The 16802-nt window shown below is 46.3% G+C and overlaps 1 protein-coding gene across 2 annotated transcripts in view; it reads right to left on the reverse strand.

The window, feature by feature from the left end:
* INTS9 (integrator complex subunit 9) overlaps nucleotides 1-16802 on the reverse strand; it is an 86088-nt gene that overhangs the window by 7702 nt on the left and 61584 nt on the right. For both annotated transcript variants that reach the window (XM_006029261.1, XM_025210726.1), the window contains exons 12-14: nucleotides 15639-15810; nucleotides 10528-10652; nucleotides 8863-9030 (exon numbers count right to left, since the gene is read on the reverse strand). In XM_006029261.1, the coding sequence (XP_006029323.1) occupies nucleotides 8863-9030; nucleotides 10528-10652; nucleotides 15639-15810 (465 nt within the window). The remainder of the gene's footprint in view (nucleotides 1-8862; nucleotides 9031-10527; nucleotides 10653-15638; nucleotides 15811-16802) is intronic.

Here is a 16802-nt window from a genome sequence, read left to right on the forward strand (position 1 = left end):
ACTCTTTCCTGCTTATGCAGGGGGTCGGACTCGATGATCTATTGAGGTCCCTTCCGACCCTAACATCTATGAATCTATAAATCCAGCCTGTGGGCCAGATCTGGCCTGGGGCACCGTATCATCTGGCCTGCGGGGCTCCCCACAGGTTCAGAAATCTGTGGCGGGGGAGTGATGGCATCATTCCCCTGCTGCTAAATATCTGGACCCATGCGCAACTCCAGGTCCTGCACACTGGATCCAGCGCCTGACCCCAGTGCCCAGGGTTGGGGTGGCGCAGGACCTCAGGGCCCAAACCCAGTATGGGGCACTGGGAGGAGGTCGTGCCAGCCCCCTGGGACCGAATCCCAGTGCGCAGGGGACAGAAGGGGCAGTGCTAGGCCCCAAGACTTGTTCCAACCTGCAGATGGTCCACAGGATCAAAAGGTTGAGCACCACTGTCCTAACCCATGAAAAAGGATGAGCACAACCATTTAGTTAAAGGGGCCTGGCTCAACATCACCATTTTCCCCCAGAGTTGTGCCCCTCTCCCCAACCACAACCCCAGCCTCACACGGGTGGGGCTTTAACTAGATAGCTCTCATCTAAGTGTTGATTGCTGCCATTTGCAAGGTTGGTGGCCGTGCCTGGTGCCAGATTTTGAGAAGACTTAAGTGCCTGAGCTCTCTTGAAAACTTCAACTGCTTAGTTAGTACCAGAAGAGCTCTGCTTCTCATGTCAAACACCTGCTACCTTGCCTCAAGGTAACATCAAGCTGTCCCTCTGCCTCCCCAAGCTGTTCTCAGTGCACTTTAAAGATGGGGATTAATCTAGTTTTGCAGATGGGAGAAATAAGGTATTAAAAGCCTTGCGAGCCCACAGCAGAGTCCAGAATAAAGATCTGGTTTAAATGGCACTAGGCTAGCTCCAACGGGAGCAGAGTTGGGTCAGTGCTAAGTACATCTTACCTGCCATCTCTGTTACGATGTAGGCCATCCAGCTTTACAAAAGGGATAGGCAGAAGTTTTCATGGGAAAGCAAGTTATTTAGGCCTCAGTATTACAATGCAAGGGAGACTGTCAGTGTTTTTAGGTTGGTCCCTGAAGCTAGAAATACCAGCACTCAAGGTGGTGTAATGCATTGTGCTTCGCAGTGATCGAAGGCACTTTCTCTCCCCACCCCCTCACCTGGTGGAATCAATACTGAATTGGTTTGAATGAAGGCGGCAGCAAAAAGTGACAACCACTGTAAGGCCAGGGAGCAAAACAAGAGCTTTGTAGCTATATTCAAAGAGCGCCTCTTCTATCAGTGAAGTGCTCCGTTATTACCAGCTATTAAGGCATTAACCACACAGACAGTAAATCATAACACTAGCCTCCGACAGTCAAACAGGACTGCAAAATGGGCATTTAACTTCACTTTCTCTAGCAACTCATCTCTTAGCCTCCTCTAAGAATTGGCTGATTTTCTTACTATAGAAGCTCACTGACCCAAACCCAAAAGGTGATTTCATCACATCCAAGGATTCAGAGACTGAGGCCTAGCAGGACCAATGCAATCACCTTGCCTGACCTCCTGCATAGACAGGTATAGGATTGTTCCAAAAAGCTGTATGATGGCTCATCTTCTAAAAAGATGTCTCATCTTGCCTATGTGCTAAGTGATAGCGAGTCTGCTGCTTCCCTTGGGAAGTCGTTCCACTGTTTAATTATCCTTACGGCTATGAAATCGTCTTATTTCAAGGTTGAATTTGTCCAATTTCAGCCTTTAGTCATTGAAACTTGTTATGCTTTTGCCTGCAAGATTGAACTCCCTCCCCATCAAGGCAAGAAGAGTTTCTACATCCTAGTCATCACCACCACCCTGATGCCACCTGCTGACATCATGAAAGTCACCGAAGAACAGATACTTTGCTCTGAACACTATTTATGGATGAGCAATTGGGCTGCATTAAAATGCTGGTATCATTGCAATTTTCTTCTTGTTCATACTGCCAGTGCCCCTGAAGAGCAGATGATGTGGTAGTGCTGGAGACAAGGGTCAGTATTTATTGAGACGAGGGCTGGCAAGTCAGATTCTGGTTTGCTGCAAAGTTTGGTTTGTCCCAGCTTGAAAATTCTTCCCTGCTTAATAAAAATTAACAACAGAAACCAATAAAAAGAACCCCACTAAAAGTAATCAGCCTGTGAAAGATTAAATTTGTCAGCATGACCACAGGAGCTTGGTAACAGCATAGAGAAAATTTGTTTTTTTGGAAGTTTCACTGCTGTGACTTCACATGCAGACAGCAAATGCGAGCTCTTGGAGCATAAGTTCATTCTTAACATACCCCGTGCCTGAATCTCTCTCTCAGACTTGCACTTTCTGGAACCGAACAGGGTCTGGCACTTGCAATGGGAACTCAAGAGACTGATGATGATCAAGCCACATCAGTGGTCAAACCACCTGAATTTTGTGGTGACCTGCCAAAAGTGCTCTCCCCCTCCCCCAGCCCCAACACTTCACAGATCCATGCAATTCAGATATTGCACTTACTTGGAACAGATCTGTGTTTGAATGAGGACGTGGCTAGTTTTCTAAACTGAATATAGACAACAGTGATCCCCCCCTCCAAAAGCGTGCAACCCGCTGGCATCGAAGTAACAGCACAGATGCCTGCAAGACTGAACTGGAGCATAAGAAGCAGAAGTTGTACAGATCATGGGAATGGAGGAGTGGAAGAAGGATCCTCTTGGGCCATCGAGTCCAGTCCCCTGTATCCACAGGCATAAAAGCATAAGTGCCATACTGGGTCAAACCAGTGGTCCATCTAGCCTGGGATCCTGTCTCCGACAGTGGCAGAAGTGGATGCTATAAAGGAAGAACATCGAACCAGGTATCTCTGGAGTGATCCATTCCCCGGTATCCACCATGTATTGGGTTAGAGATGCCATAGAAAACATCTCCAACCATTGTGTTCAAGAGACATGAATAGGGAATTGATAGCCCAAGGAAACTCCAAAGTTTCCACTTCACACCCTCACTCAGCTATGAGGCACTGTACCCCAAACACCAAATGCGCCCTGTAACAGGCTAGGAGAGTGCACAGACTCTCCCTAAGCCTGAAGAAGAGTGTTTGTGCCCCAAAGCTTGCAAAGAACAATTTTCCCAACTCTGTAGTTGGTCTAATAAAAGATATCACATCTCCCCAAAGAACCTTGTCTGCCTGCATCCTTAGACCAACACAGCTACAACCAACAGCCCTAAACCAGGGTTATACAAGGCACTTATAAAGAGCTCATTGCAACAGATACAAGGATGCCCAGGCGAGGGTCCTTAGGCAAGAGGGTAGCTCTGCCGACTGTGATCTGAGAGGGGGATGCAGGAGGAGAGGGGTGTGAGAGAGAGAGAGTTTGAGCTCTTTTGCCTATGTTCTGCTTACAGCTAGACACCCACAAGGAGACAGACAGGCCAAGATTTTAATATGGACAGGAGGAGACAGCATAGAAAGGCAGATGTGAGAGCTATTAGCATAGATATGAGAACTGAATGCATGTTTGCCGCTGGTATTAAGTGCAGAGGGAGAAGAGCAGGGGGCCAGGGACAGTGCTCGACAGAGCTCTCTAGGAAGAGAGAGGGGGAATGAGAAGGATCCTCTGGAGGATACAATGAAGAAGCGATGAGAAGCAGCAAGAGAACCAGAAGAGAGGTTCACTCTTCAAGGAAGATAAGATTTCAAGAAGATCCAGGGTCAAAGGCAGCCAAAAGATTGAGACGCATGAGGATGGCGCGCCGGTTTTGAGCTCTTGCCAAGTAGGAATCATTAGAAACTTTGGCAAGACTGGTGTCAGCAGGGTGCCACTGGAAAAAGGCAGATTTGGTGAGGGCATGGGATGCAACTGGAGAGGTAGCGCAACCCCTGAGCTTGCAGATGAAGGGGAGTGATACTTGCAGAGGCAAACGGGGCCACGTATTCATCTTCTGCACTTTAAAGATGGTAAAGACCAAACATTTTTGTATTGTGTGTGTGTGGGGTGTTAAAGGAGAATAAAAGGTTAAGGAGAAAACCAAGGAAGGAGATGAGAAGGCAAATAAGTTAAGCCTGGAGGTGGGATGGGAAGGGGTCACTGGGACAAGCAGAGGGTCAAAGATGGGGAACTCTTGTATCCATGACAGGGCGGTGAAGGCAAAGAGAGGGCAGGAGGAAGAGGATATGTCAATTCTTTTGAAAGAAACTGGCAGGCTCCTGCGTGAAAAGGAGGAGGAGGAGGAGGAAGAGGAGGAGAGGGCTTGAAGAGTGCAGAGGATGTGAGCTACAGAAGGAAAACCGCTTGCCAAGAGGCTGCGCTTCTCCCTCAGCTATTTTCTGCAGTAGCTTCCAAACATCCCTATGGGCCACATGGCTCACATACGTGTGCGCACACACCCCTGGCTTGCCCGAAAGAGCCTGCAAATACGAGTACTTTAAAACATGTCAGTCTCATTAAAATCAGACAGCTTGCTGCCAAAGTCAAGTGATATGCACCACTGTTCAAACTGGGACTCTGCTTTCATTACTTCATTCACTCAGAAGCAACTGTTTAATTTATTCGTTAGCTCCAAGAAGGTGTTTTCCATTTCTCCCTCATCCTCTTGTGAATAGACAATGCCCAACCAATTTTCAGAAGCTGCTTTTTTCTTTTTTTTTAAAGTGATGTGCAGTTGCTTAGAGGAACAAATCAGTTAAACAAAGTGGAGAATGCTTCCAAAATACTCCAGAGAGCCGGCCTCGCTACATGCCACGGAGAGCTGAAACCTCTCTCAGAAAATGGTTGGGCGAAGTGTAAATCTCATTAATAACGAAGAGACTTTTGGTCTCTGTTCAAAGAGTGGAAATGAACTTCCACGGATATCCGTGGATTTCTATCAGGGTAATAGACCCCAAAATGGTCAAATGCAGGGTGGAGCTGGGATATTTTTGGAGGGATGTATGGGAGAAAACACCTTTTCATTGCCTGCGTCAGTAAAATGACTGGTGGTACTGAAATTGTGGATCAAGGTTTTGGGGTTGTCTGCATATCATACAGTTAAAGAATTGAGACAAGTTTGGACACATCTCTTTGTGCACGTGGAAAGTCTACAGAGCTTAGTTGGAGAGAAAGGGCTCATGCTACTATCAGGATACGATGGAGGAAAGGTTTGGTTTTTGGTTTTACATGGAGACTTTTTCCTAATTCTAGATCAAAACGTCCCAAGCCCTGGCACCCCACACCCTGGGAATGCCTGCATACTATAGTTTTGTATCCCAGAACTGGTTATATCATTTGATTTTGGGTTTCGGGTTTCTTTTGAGAAGTAACCAGCCAGCTGTCTACTAACAGATGTTTCTATGCAGTTTTTTAAAGTGGTGTCAGAGTGACTCACAAATATTAACAGATCATGCTCCGCATGATCTTAGTCATAAGATCATAAGGATCATAAGAAAGTCGGGCTGGAAGGGACCTAACGAAGTCATCTAGTCCAGTCCCCTGCTCAAGACAAGATCGTCCGTGACTAAACCATCCCAGCCAAGGGCCTGTCCAACCTGCTTTTTAAAACATTTCCAAGGAGGGGGATTTCAGTTTCTCCAGGCAGCCTGCTCCAATGCTTAACCACCCTCAAAATCAGAAAGTTCCTCTTTATCTGCAACCTAAATTTCCCTTGCTGCAGCTTGAGGGCACTGCTCCTAGTCCTGTTCTCTACCATCACAGAGAAAAGCCCAACTCCAACCTCTCTATAATTGCTCTTCAGGTATCTGAAGACTGTTAACAAATCCTTCCTCAGTCTTCTTTTCTCCAGACTAAACAACACTCGTTCGTTCAGTCTTTCCTTATAGGTCTGGCTTCCACGGTCCCTAATTATTTCATGGAATCACAGAGAATCATGATCCTCCCAATCCTCCTGGAGACAGGTGAGCATTTGTCCTCCCTTATACAGTAGGAGAAGCAGACACACAGAGGTGAAACAACTTTCCCAAGGTTACACAGGGGGCCTGGTCTACTCAGGTTTTGTCCCACTAGCAGTTCAGTACAAAAAAAAAAAAAAATCACACTCCAAGCAATTTGATCTAAGGGGTTGGTATCTACAGTGTGACACTTGATAGTGCAAGAGATCTCTTCCTATGCACTGAGCGGATGCCTGACTTCCAGCTGCCTGGTTGAACGAGAAAAACGCCTGTTTCTGCCAACGTGCCTGTGAACAAGCCCCTTTGTGAAAACATTTGAGGGGAACAAAGCAGCTGAAGTCAGTTCATCCACCCTACTGATGCAGTGCCTTGACCAGAGCCTCTCTCAGTCTCTCTGAATTTCTCCTCCCAATGGTTGAGATAAAGGAGCAGACAAGCGTTTCCCTCTGCAGACAAGGTTCTTTGGGTGGATGTGATATCTTTTATTAGCCCAACTAAATAGCTGGAAAAATTGTTCTTTGCAAGCTCTCGGGCACAAACACTCTTCTTTGGGCATACGGAGAGTCTCCTCCTTACACACAGGGAACTACATACCTTTTTGTCCAGTGACATGCTGGAGATCCGAATAATCGAGTCTGCTCTGCATGTGAGCTGACGTGCGCTGCGCTGTGCCACATGCAGTTGTATAAGCAGCGACATGTGCATCAGCGTGCAAGAAAATGGCGGCAGTGTGCTTTTGAACCAAAACGCTTCCAATGTGTTTTAGTTCAAAAGCGTGCTGCTGCCATTTTCTCAGCACTGACGCGCATTTCGCCACTTATACAACTGTGTGTGCTGCAGCACCGGGTGCTTTTAAAAGCACTTTGCGTTGCAGCGCAAACATGTGTACAAATGCCCTATAGCACCGAGAAACTATGGGGATGCTCAGTTGCTGTAACATGGCTAGGATTGTAGCATCTCTTCTCAACAATACCAAGGTGTAGCATAGGAACACCCTTGGCTAAGGTCAGACAGAGAATTGAACCCAGATCTCTCAAGCACCAGGCACATACTCTGACCACCAAGCCAGCCTCTCTCTTTCTGAAATGTATGCATTTAAGAGACAGTGCTCATCAATGCTTATTGGTAATACTTACTTGGCAGTTAACCTCTCTATTTTCAACAAAGGGCATTATTCAGCTCTGCGACAGGAGTCAGCCTAAGGAGCAAGCACCATATAAGGCCCACTTAAACCCTTAGGTAAAGCCTCAGGGCACAAGTGCAACTGGAATGGCGGGCAGGCCTCATGCTGGCTGTATGCGCTGCGGCGAGCATTGCCCTGATAGCACAAGACTTGTTTTGGTCACGGTGCTGAACATAAGCCATGTTTTGCTAGCCCTAGGTTTAATAGGATCCAATAAATATGCAAATTTCCCCAAATAATTAAATATACATGCTACGGTGCAGTTGCATCCAAGTATATTTTTCAATTAAAAATCCCTCCTTGCCTCCAGTGATAATCCGAGCACTGGGCTGACTCCAGGCGCAAATTAGAGGCAGATAATGTGGTGGTGACAGACTGAGTGCCTGGCTTGTGGGTCTTTGCTAGTCAGGTATAGTTTGTCCTCTGTGGCTTTGCCTTTAGGGTTAACACCCAAGATATCCCTCTCAATTGGTAGAAGTGTTGCCAGCAGATCGAGGGAAGTGATTCTTCTCCTCTATTCAGCATTGGTGAGGACACATTTGGAGTCCTCTGTCCAGTTTTGGGGCCCCCCGACTACAGAAAGGATGTGGGCACATTGGAGAGAGTCTAGTAGAGGGTGACAAAAATGTTTTGGGGGCTGGAAGACATGACTTGTGAGGAGAGGCTGAGGAAACTGGGCTTATTTAGTCTAGAGAAGAGGAGACAGAGAGGGATTGAATAGCAGCCTTCAACTCCCTGCAGGGGGGCTGCAAAGAGAATGGAGCTGGACTGGTCTCAGTGGGGGCAGATGGCAGAACAAGGAGCAATGGGCTCAAGCTGCAGCAAGGGAAATTGAGGTTGGATATTAGGATGAATTTTCTCACCAGAAGGGCAGTAAAGCACTGGAACAGGTTGCCGAGGGAGGTGGTGGAGTCTCCATCTTTGGAGGTTTTGAAGATTCAGCTACACAAAGCCTTGGCTGGGATGACATATCTGGGGCTGGTACTGCTTTGAGCAGGAGGTTGGACTAGATGTGACCTCCTGAGGTCCCTTCAACCCTCATTTTCTATGATTCAACTGTCCTCCAATGAAAAGCAGACCCATTTAATTTAGGTCTTCCCACGGGCTTATAAAGTCTGCTTGTAAAAAAAAAAAAACCTACTGTGACCTTTTGATTCAAGGACACATCCACGTGGATTAGTTTGTCAAAATATTTTAAGATCACGTCCGTTAGAATATGGGTCACATAGTATATTGAGAGAACATTTATATATAATGTATAGGGGTAATAAATTATTGATAGATGTTACAGGCATACGTGGCATGTGTTAGAGATGGTTATAGGCAACCCAGTAACCTGTTGTTCTCCAGGAGAATTAACCATTTACTGAAACAATTATCACTCTGAGCCACTCACTAGTGTGCACTGAGTACACAAACTATAGCCAGATACCATTGCACAAAGGAAGGAGGGTGCATCAGTCTCCAGTTCTGCACCTATACAGAGCACCTGGTTTCTAAATGTACATGTTACTTGCCTCACATGCTTGCTAATGAGAATGAACACTTACATGGTTTGAAGTATGCCACGCCCTTGCAAAGGATAATTAATCTTAATTTATGTTTAGCATCCCACCAAGGTTCCTTCAAACTCCATTAACATGCAGTGTGAATGGGATTAATCTGAAGAGCACTTCTTAGTGCAGCCTACTGCTCTATGGGAACCGCCTTACTCTCACATGAAGTCTTAGGCACAAGTACAGCTTGGGTAGCAGCACAGATATGGTGATAGAGAGCACTTTATCTCCCTTTTGTCACTCACTTCTGGCATGATTTCAATCTTCTCGTAACGCCGCTTGAACGGGAGGGTTAGCACCTCCGCTCTGCGGTAGGACATTGGTGGTGGCTGGCAGTCTATCATCAGGTCTGTGCGATGGGACTGCGTGGGTGGCGGCTGGGTGTACTGCTCTGGACAAACGACGTGGAGAGGCTGGAAGAGAAGATAGTGGTGAAGATACAGGTGTCTTGTTCGCGTGCCTTGCCTTGGTACTTGTATGGACTGCAAGAACTGACACTGCAATTACAAGGTTGGTACCGCGTACATCAATACTGCAGGTTATTTATATTACAGTAGCATTCACAGGACCTTCATCAGGACTGGAGTAGGTTGTTAAGGGAAGAGACAGTCTGTTATGAATTTCTGCAAAGCCTAGTACAAGAGGGCCCTTGGCATCACTTCACCATTAACAGTTAATTAACCTAGGTGCCATTTGAACAGAAATTAAAGGTGGCCCCTGCTTCACAAAGCTTTCCATCAGAACAGGGACAAAAGGTCATTGGTGGGTGTAGAACACAATGGAGCAGTGAGGGGAAAGACGAGCATCAAAGTACAACACAGGGCTGTATATGCTATCCAAAAGGATAATCTAGAGGCTTCGTGGCTTGTTACCTACACATCAGTGAATTATTATTAAATTGGTTGTTTGCTGCAGGGTCACCACAGAGGCATGGCTTCTCAAGGTATGCAAAGGGGAACGTGAGAGGAGGCATGTGTGGAAGGAGGCGGCAGTGAGATCTGCCACCACTCACGGAGGGAAGGGACAGGTTGCGATGTGGTGAGAAGACAGTGTAGACAAGTCATTGTTTGGAAAGAAGAGACATTGGTCTTCCAGTCTGGCCTGCTGGGATCTTCTCCTGGTTCCCCTTTGAAAGCATCAGTCAGGAAGAACATTTGTCAGCAACATTTGGGATAGAGATGGGTAAAGGAAGGCTGGTGCCAAAGAGGAGCCTATGATAGACCGGGTGGAAATGATTCTGGCAGACTAAGCCAGTGTTTCCCAACCTTTTCCAGCCCAAGGCACACTAACATTAATAAAAATTGTCCGCGACACACCTGTAAAGGCATTCCCCATCCTCATACCTATTGGAGCTCATCGCCATGGCAAAACTCCGCGGCACACCTGCTCACTTCTTACGGCACACTTTTGTGCCACGGCACACTGGTTGGGAAACACTGGACTAAGCTATAGGCTTGAGGAGCTAGGTGAGGGAGGAATCAGCTGCAGTTAGTGACAGTACTGATGCTGAGGGCATCAACCCCTTGCACCCTGAGGCCTTACCTACGTTTCACCTACCTCCAAGCATATTTAAACAAACAGGAAAAAAAAACCGAGGGAAAAATGACCGTCTGTATAAGCTCTTAAGAGACCGATAGGAATGTGCAATATTAAACCTATGGACTTACTCCATATACTGAGCTCTACATATCTAACATATTTTAGCTGCACGGACTGGCACCATTTTGCACTCGTTTCAGTGCAGGATGTTAAAGGAGAGGACACGCACATACTTGGGCTCTCTTTAGGAAACCAGACTCCTTGTGCTGTGTGGCTTTGCCATTTGCTTTAATATAAAGGTCATCCCCAGTGAAAGTCTCTATTCAGTGTGTGTGGTGAAACAGAAGAGAAAGCAATAGAGATTTCATTACCTGGACTTCTTTGAGTAATTTGGACACCTGAATAAAATTCAGTCTTGTGTCAATGGGGCAGTAAACACATTTCATAGCCAGAGGCTGATAAGGAGCCAGTGCATCCAGATAAGAGAAGTCAGGCTCTGAAAAGAGGGGGAAAAAATGATGAAGCTATTAGATGTCTTTTAAGAACAAAGACTGCCCAATTCTTTTCCCCGTTATCATACCCGATGCTAGAACAAACTGTTGTTTGGAAAGGTAGTTCAGTTATGGATCTCTCTCCCTCCCTATGCAGTTATTTCCCATTAATTTGATGAAAATTATGCCCACAATTAGTCTTATCTCAATCAAACAACAGTGCAGTTCCATTTCATTTGAAAGCATTATTGCCTGATTTTTCTACAACAAATCCAATCAAGGCAAAACTGACATCTCTTACTCTATCAGATCCTCTATAAAAAAACCCAGCCACCCAAGTTTCACAATTTTTTAAGTGTCACAAACCAACCGAAATGGCCTAGTTTTACAGCCCGACATAAAACACAGCACAATTGTTCCATATTTCAAGACAGCTTTGTATAAATGTCATCCTTGGCAACATATACCGCTCTCCCGTTTCCCATCACAATTATTCCGTTTCTCTTAGTCTGTGAGAAGTGTGGGACACATGGAAGGATAAGGAAGTAGTCACCAAATATTTCACTGCAACCCTAGAGATTTGAGAGAGACCCGGACAGCTCAGGGCAAAGGCATACGGACCTTTTTATATCCATCGTGCCAGTCTAATTCTAGCTCAGGTAAGCAGGGACTGAAAGCTGCTAGTATCGGGTGCAATGCACGATGGATGTACCATGCATCAGTAACAATCTTCTATAAAAATAGGCTTCTTAATACAGAAGGCCCAGCCCCCAGCGTCGGATAACAATATTTTACCTCCCTCTGCCTGATAAAGAAGAGTTTATTGCCAGCATAAAAATTTGTGGTTGGCTACGTACCAGCAATTATGATGCAGTTATACTTATTTTGTAAGAACAGAACATAGCATCAACGAGTGATGCATACGTCTGAAATGTAAAAAGGGCCAATTTGCTGAAGTGCAAAGTAGGTGTCAGCACAACTGATTGGGAACACGAAATTTCAAGTGGGAAGTATTAAGAAAACTGGTAATTGTTCAAGGATGTCCTATAGGGGACACAAAAAGCCATGAATCCACAAGCATGAAAAAGTTATGCTGGGCAAAAAGCCATGCTGGCTAAAAGCAGATGTGGAGCTGGCAATAAAGTGAACAAACGCAAACTCAGTGCAAAAAAAAAAAAAAACGGGAAAAAGGGAGGTTGAGGCTAATGAATATAAGCTACAAGTTTTAAAATGTCAGTTCCTGATAGGGCAGCTATGGAAATAAATAAGCTATCAGCGTCAAGAGGGTGAAGTATGAAGGGCCTTTTCAAACATTAGCACAAACAACAAAATCTCCAGGTCAGGTGCACATCCTTTGTTAGAGGCAGATGGTCACATTGTAAATAGGGATGCAGAGAGGACATAGCAACAGATGCTTCTTTTCTGTATTTTGCACAAAGCTGGAGGAACCGACTATCCCATGGGATGTTGCGGAGGGAACAGAACGTCTCCCCATTTGTAATAAAGGCGGTGTGAAGCAGCGTTTGAGTCAACAGACCCAGACAACTTCCATCCAACAGTCCAAGAGGAAGTAGCTGAGGAGCTCTCTGAACCACCATTGCTATTATTTAAGCCAACTTGGAAAAGGGGGGAACTGTGAAGTATGCAAGTGTAGGTCTAGCTGTTTAGATAAGGAAAAGCACCAAAATGCTTTAATCCAACCCATGTTATTAGGAAGAACAACAGAAACATGTAGCGATGAACAAGAGGAGCAACTAAATGATCTATTGGTTCCTTTTAGCCCCAAACTCCAGGACTCTATAAAAACCTGCCTGGAAAACAGGTGTTGCTCCACAGCAAAGACACCACAACCCAAGTTAAACTGACTGTAAGAAACCCTTGTAGATCCAACGCAGCCTCTCCTTGGCCCACTGAGGATAGTTCAGCGCTGAGGGTAGCTCACATTTCAAGTTGTGGCCATCAGGCGTAGCTGCTGTTTTAGGGCGTGCGATCTAATCCTTGGCTTTCCGTCCCAGGTTTGAGTATTTAAGGCAAAGGTGTCAAGAAGAGGGCCCATGGAGACCCATTATCTAGCCCCTGGTGCTGCCCTGAATGGACCCACACCAAGCATGCAGTGTACCCTGGATCAGCCCCATGTACAGGACTTGGGATGCATGCTGCACATGGAGCCCTCTCCAGCTGCTGTGGAGTATGCGCTGCATGCAGGGCCCCTCGCAGCCGCTCCCGGGCAAGCCACTGTGGTCCTGCGCTGGCCAGAACAAGTGCTGCACGTGGTATGCACCCAGATCGGTTGGGGTAGGTGCTGTGTTCAGTGCACGTCCCAAAGCAAGCACTGGGAGCGCTGGATGCAGCATGGAGGAGTGCTGGGGGAGGTGTGGTTTTGTGGGTCCCATCCAGCCTGTGGGGCCAGCCATATGGATTGGTCCGCACCACTCACCATACCCACAGGGCCAGGTGAGTTTGATACCCCTGCTTTGAGGGTACAGACAGATGTTATGATCGTATCAGCATGGATAAGCTGTTACCATGCAGCTGTTAGACCTGCCTGCTCTTGCAGCAACACAACTGTTAACCAAATCAATGCAACTTTAATTTGGTTTCATTCAGGGTTACAGGTACAGTGATTTAGCTAACTTTTTTTGCTACAGGAGCATTCAGGGTACAGCAGAGCACCTGATGCACACTCCTAAACAGCAGCTCTCCCCTCCCTTTTAAAGGTGTACTGTCCATAGCTTAGCTACAGACTTAACAAGATCGTCATTATTAATGCTCTTGCATTAATTGTAGCACGAGGACCATAAAGTCTGAAACCAAAGAGTCTTCCAGAACAAAGCCGGATTGCAGTCCTACATATCCGACTGCTCCTATTCTGCCTTTGAACCGATGCCTCTCACTGTTACAGGGGATTTTACTTTAGATAAGGCACATTAGAGTCTGAGCTGTTATACCAGGATAAATAAAAGTCAGAGGAGTCACTCCAGGCTTACACTGGGGTTTAATGAGAGCAGAGCGTGACCCACAGTACTTTGCTCTGAATCTCTGCAGACAGAAGGGAGCCTTTGCTGGCAGCGGAGAACAGCCATAATGTAAGCTCAAAACATACTGCTGAGTGCCCGTCCCCAAAGAGCGCACAAAAGACAAGCAAACAAATTGAAAACACGAGCCCTAGCCAGGTTACAGGAATTGCTTTCTGTTACTGAGCCAGCTCAAACACTCTGAGTACGTGAGAGCAAGGGTTTCAAGTGAGGGATAAAATTAGGAGCGGAGCTCAATGGATTAAGAGCCTGGTGCACAAGCATTGCATGCATCCTGAAGGTGCCCCAGTGATGTGCTAAAGCAGTGCCGTAAGAAAAACCTACTGCATTTCTGCACTTCACAAAAGGGCTCCACTTAATACAGGGTTAAAGAGTCGCTTTTCCATGTTGGAGAGGGTTCAGAACACAACCCCGTCTCGTCACGGGCCAGGTCTGGTTACCCCGGTTCATGCAGGGTAGCACTTCATGGCTTGAGTAACTCCATTGAGTTTCTTGGGTGGAGTCAGTTTGCAGTTTGCATTAACTGACTCTAAATTAAGCCCCAAGTTGGGATAAGGTTCAGTATTTCCAAAGACATTTAATCTAGTCATTGAAAAAGCTGTGGTAAAAAAAGAAAAAAAAAAGAAAAAAAAAATCAATCCGAGCCAGTCTGTCCCCAGTCTCATCCGTTGCAAGGAACCCTTCTCTGGCTTTCAGTAAGGACAAAATGCAGCATCACTTTAACCATGGGACTGCACTTTGCCTTTGCAATAGCTTTAAGAGTGGGGCTCTCTCTCACCTTGGCTCATCTACCGGCTGGTCGTCCCATTTCTAGCTCCTTCACTCCTCACTGTGCCTTTTTATGCGTCTTACAAGTTTTATCTCTGTCCCTGACACCAGAGCAACTTCCACATAAAATCAATAGCAGCCAGACCCCTCAAAAGCTTTATGGAGTCTTTGGCACTTTTCTCTTTATGGGATTAAACCTCAGCCTGGGGTTGGTTTTTTGTTGTGTTCTTTTTGGAAGGGGGTGAATTAAAAAAAAAAAAAAAAAGGAGATTTTGCAGAGAGAGACTTTTTGGTAGAAATACTCTCTCGGGGGCTTTGCAGTATGTTTTGAAGATTCACCTGGTGTCCACTGGGATTCCTCAACTAAGAAAGCTTTGCACCTAGCTATCATAACCTTTGGCAATATGCATATCCCAGAGGAGTGCAAATGTCCTGGTGGTTCAGAGGCCATGTTCATTCCTTGATGTAGCTGGAGCTTGATCCATTACATGCTCTGAAAATTAGGGGTCAGGCTTTCAATAATGGCCTTAGAGTCTGTGAAAGGAGCCTGATGTGCTCACGACAGCCTGAGTCACTGAGGAGGCAGGTAGTTTCCTTCTTCTGCCTCTGCATTCAGCTGCAGATACACTGAGAAAGAGGAATGCAGTCTGGAAGTGCATGGGTCTCTATGACTGGCAGATGTGAAGTTTCTTAATAATCTTGCACTCTGGCAGTCGTCGTTATCTGGTCACCCAAGTTTACCCAAGAGTCAAACAAGGACACAATGCATTGCATTATTTTGACGATTGGGGGCCAAATGCCTTCAAGAGAAGGTGGAAGCAAAGTATTTCCTCCTTCTGACTAGTGTTGCTTTGGTCATGCCTGGGTTCAGTCTGAGCCAACTGCATTTCTTCCAAGAGCTAATTTCCCTGCAGGGGTTTTACTGCTGAGCATACAAAGATCTTGCTTCTAAAAAGGCAAGGAATGACTTTGCATGGCAACAATCGACCCTGAAAGGCTAAAAGGAATGCAATGCAGGAAAAATCAATTGGTCGCTAGAGTCATCCTGAGATCCTCACTTGGACGAGCTCCTGGTGAGGTCACTGAAAGTTTTGCCTGGGGAACCAACGACAAAAGCCCTGACATTTTGGCCCTACAAGAGTGACTGACAGCTCGCCAGGTCTGCCCTGCGAAGGGCACTCAGCTTACCTGTAAATATAATGGTGTTCAGACTAGATTTTCCCCACAGCTCCATGAAGTGTACCACGTCCCCGAACCGGAGGGAGGGGTGTCCAGTAAACACAACACACGGCTGTTTGAAATCATTGCTGAAGTCTCCATGGATGCTGGGATAGTGCTTCAGTTTGTTTGTCTGAATGAGCTGAGAGAAAGAGAGAGATCACCAACCTTTCACACATTGCACAAAATGGTCACTTAAATAAGACTATATCTACTCACGCACACACGCTAGCCACAGATAGATGTGTTTCGAATATATGTTACATAGCTGAGCTCTATATATTCCCTGGCCTGATTTAGTCAGTGCTGCCACAGATGCTAGCAGGAGGTCTGGCCAGGACAGCCGAGCACAGGGCTGATGGCCTGAAATTGCAGTGTTCTGGTCCCGTCTTTGTGGCCAGACATGAGATGCTGATCGTGTGGTGCTAGCTGGAGGGTAACCTCTGCAGAGGGGCTGGATTTAGTGCTACTCGGCGATTTCCAGAGTAAAAGCATGCTCACCTAGCAGGTACAAAGATGGGGTTTCCATTCGCAATCCCTGCAAACCTGCTCTGTGCTACCTGAGTGAAAGCGAAGTCTTTGCAACACTGAGAAATCCTGCCCGCAGGGACCCCCATGCAACTCCATTCTCTCCATTGGGTTTTATTCAAATGCCATTGAGCCACAAGAGGGGAATGGACACGGGCATGCCCTCTCTTAACTAGGCTGGCCTCTGCTAGGCTAACAGAAAGAAAATGCACTAAAAAGGACTGAAGTCAGACATTCTGACTAAACAGACAGTGGAAACAGATCTCCTTAGGAAGATGGGATAAGCTCACAGGGGCACACAAATGCAGAGCTTTGCTTCATGTCTCCAGCCTCCATTTACCCCCTTGAAAAAAAAATACAACCTGCGTGTCCCCAAAAAGAGTGGGAAGGTGATTTTATTAAACGACGTTCAGTCGCAAAGTGAAGTCTCACCACTTGGTACATCCTACTGCTAGGTCCCCATAGCACTTATCTGCCCGCGTCACAGACTGTACGAGCATCAGCACCTGGTGAACTGAGCAAATGACTTCCTGGCAGGATTTTTCATAACGGTAGACCGTTTCAGAAATGTAAATAAGGTCTAGGGAAAGGAAAACACCTTTCCCT

Source organism: Alligator sinensis, unplaced genomic scaffold (genome assembly GCF_000455745.1).
Source record: "Alligator sinensis unplaced genomic scaffold, ASM45574v1 scaffold637_1, whole genome shotgun sequence".
NCBI classification, from domain to species: Eukaryota; Metazoa; Chordata; order Crocodylia; family Alligatoridae; genus Alligator; species Alligator sinensis.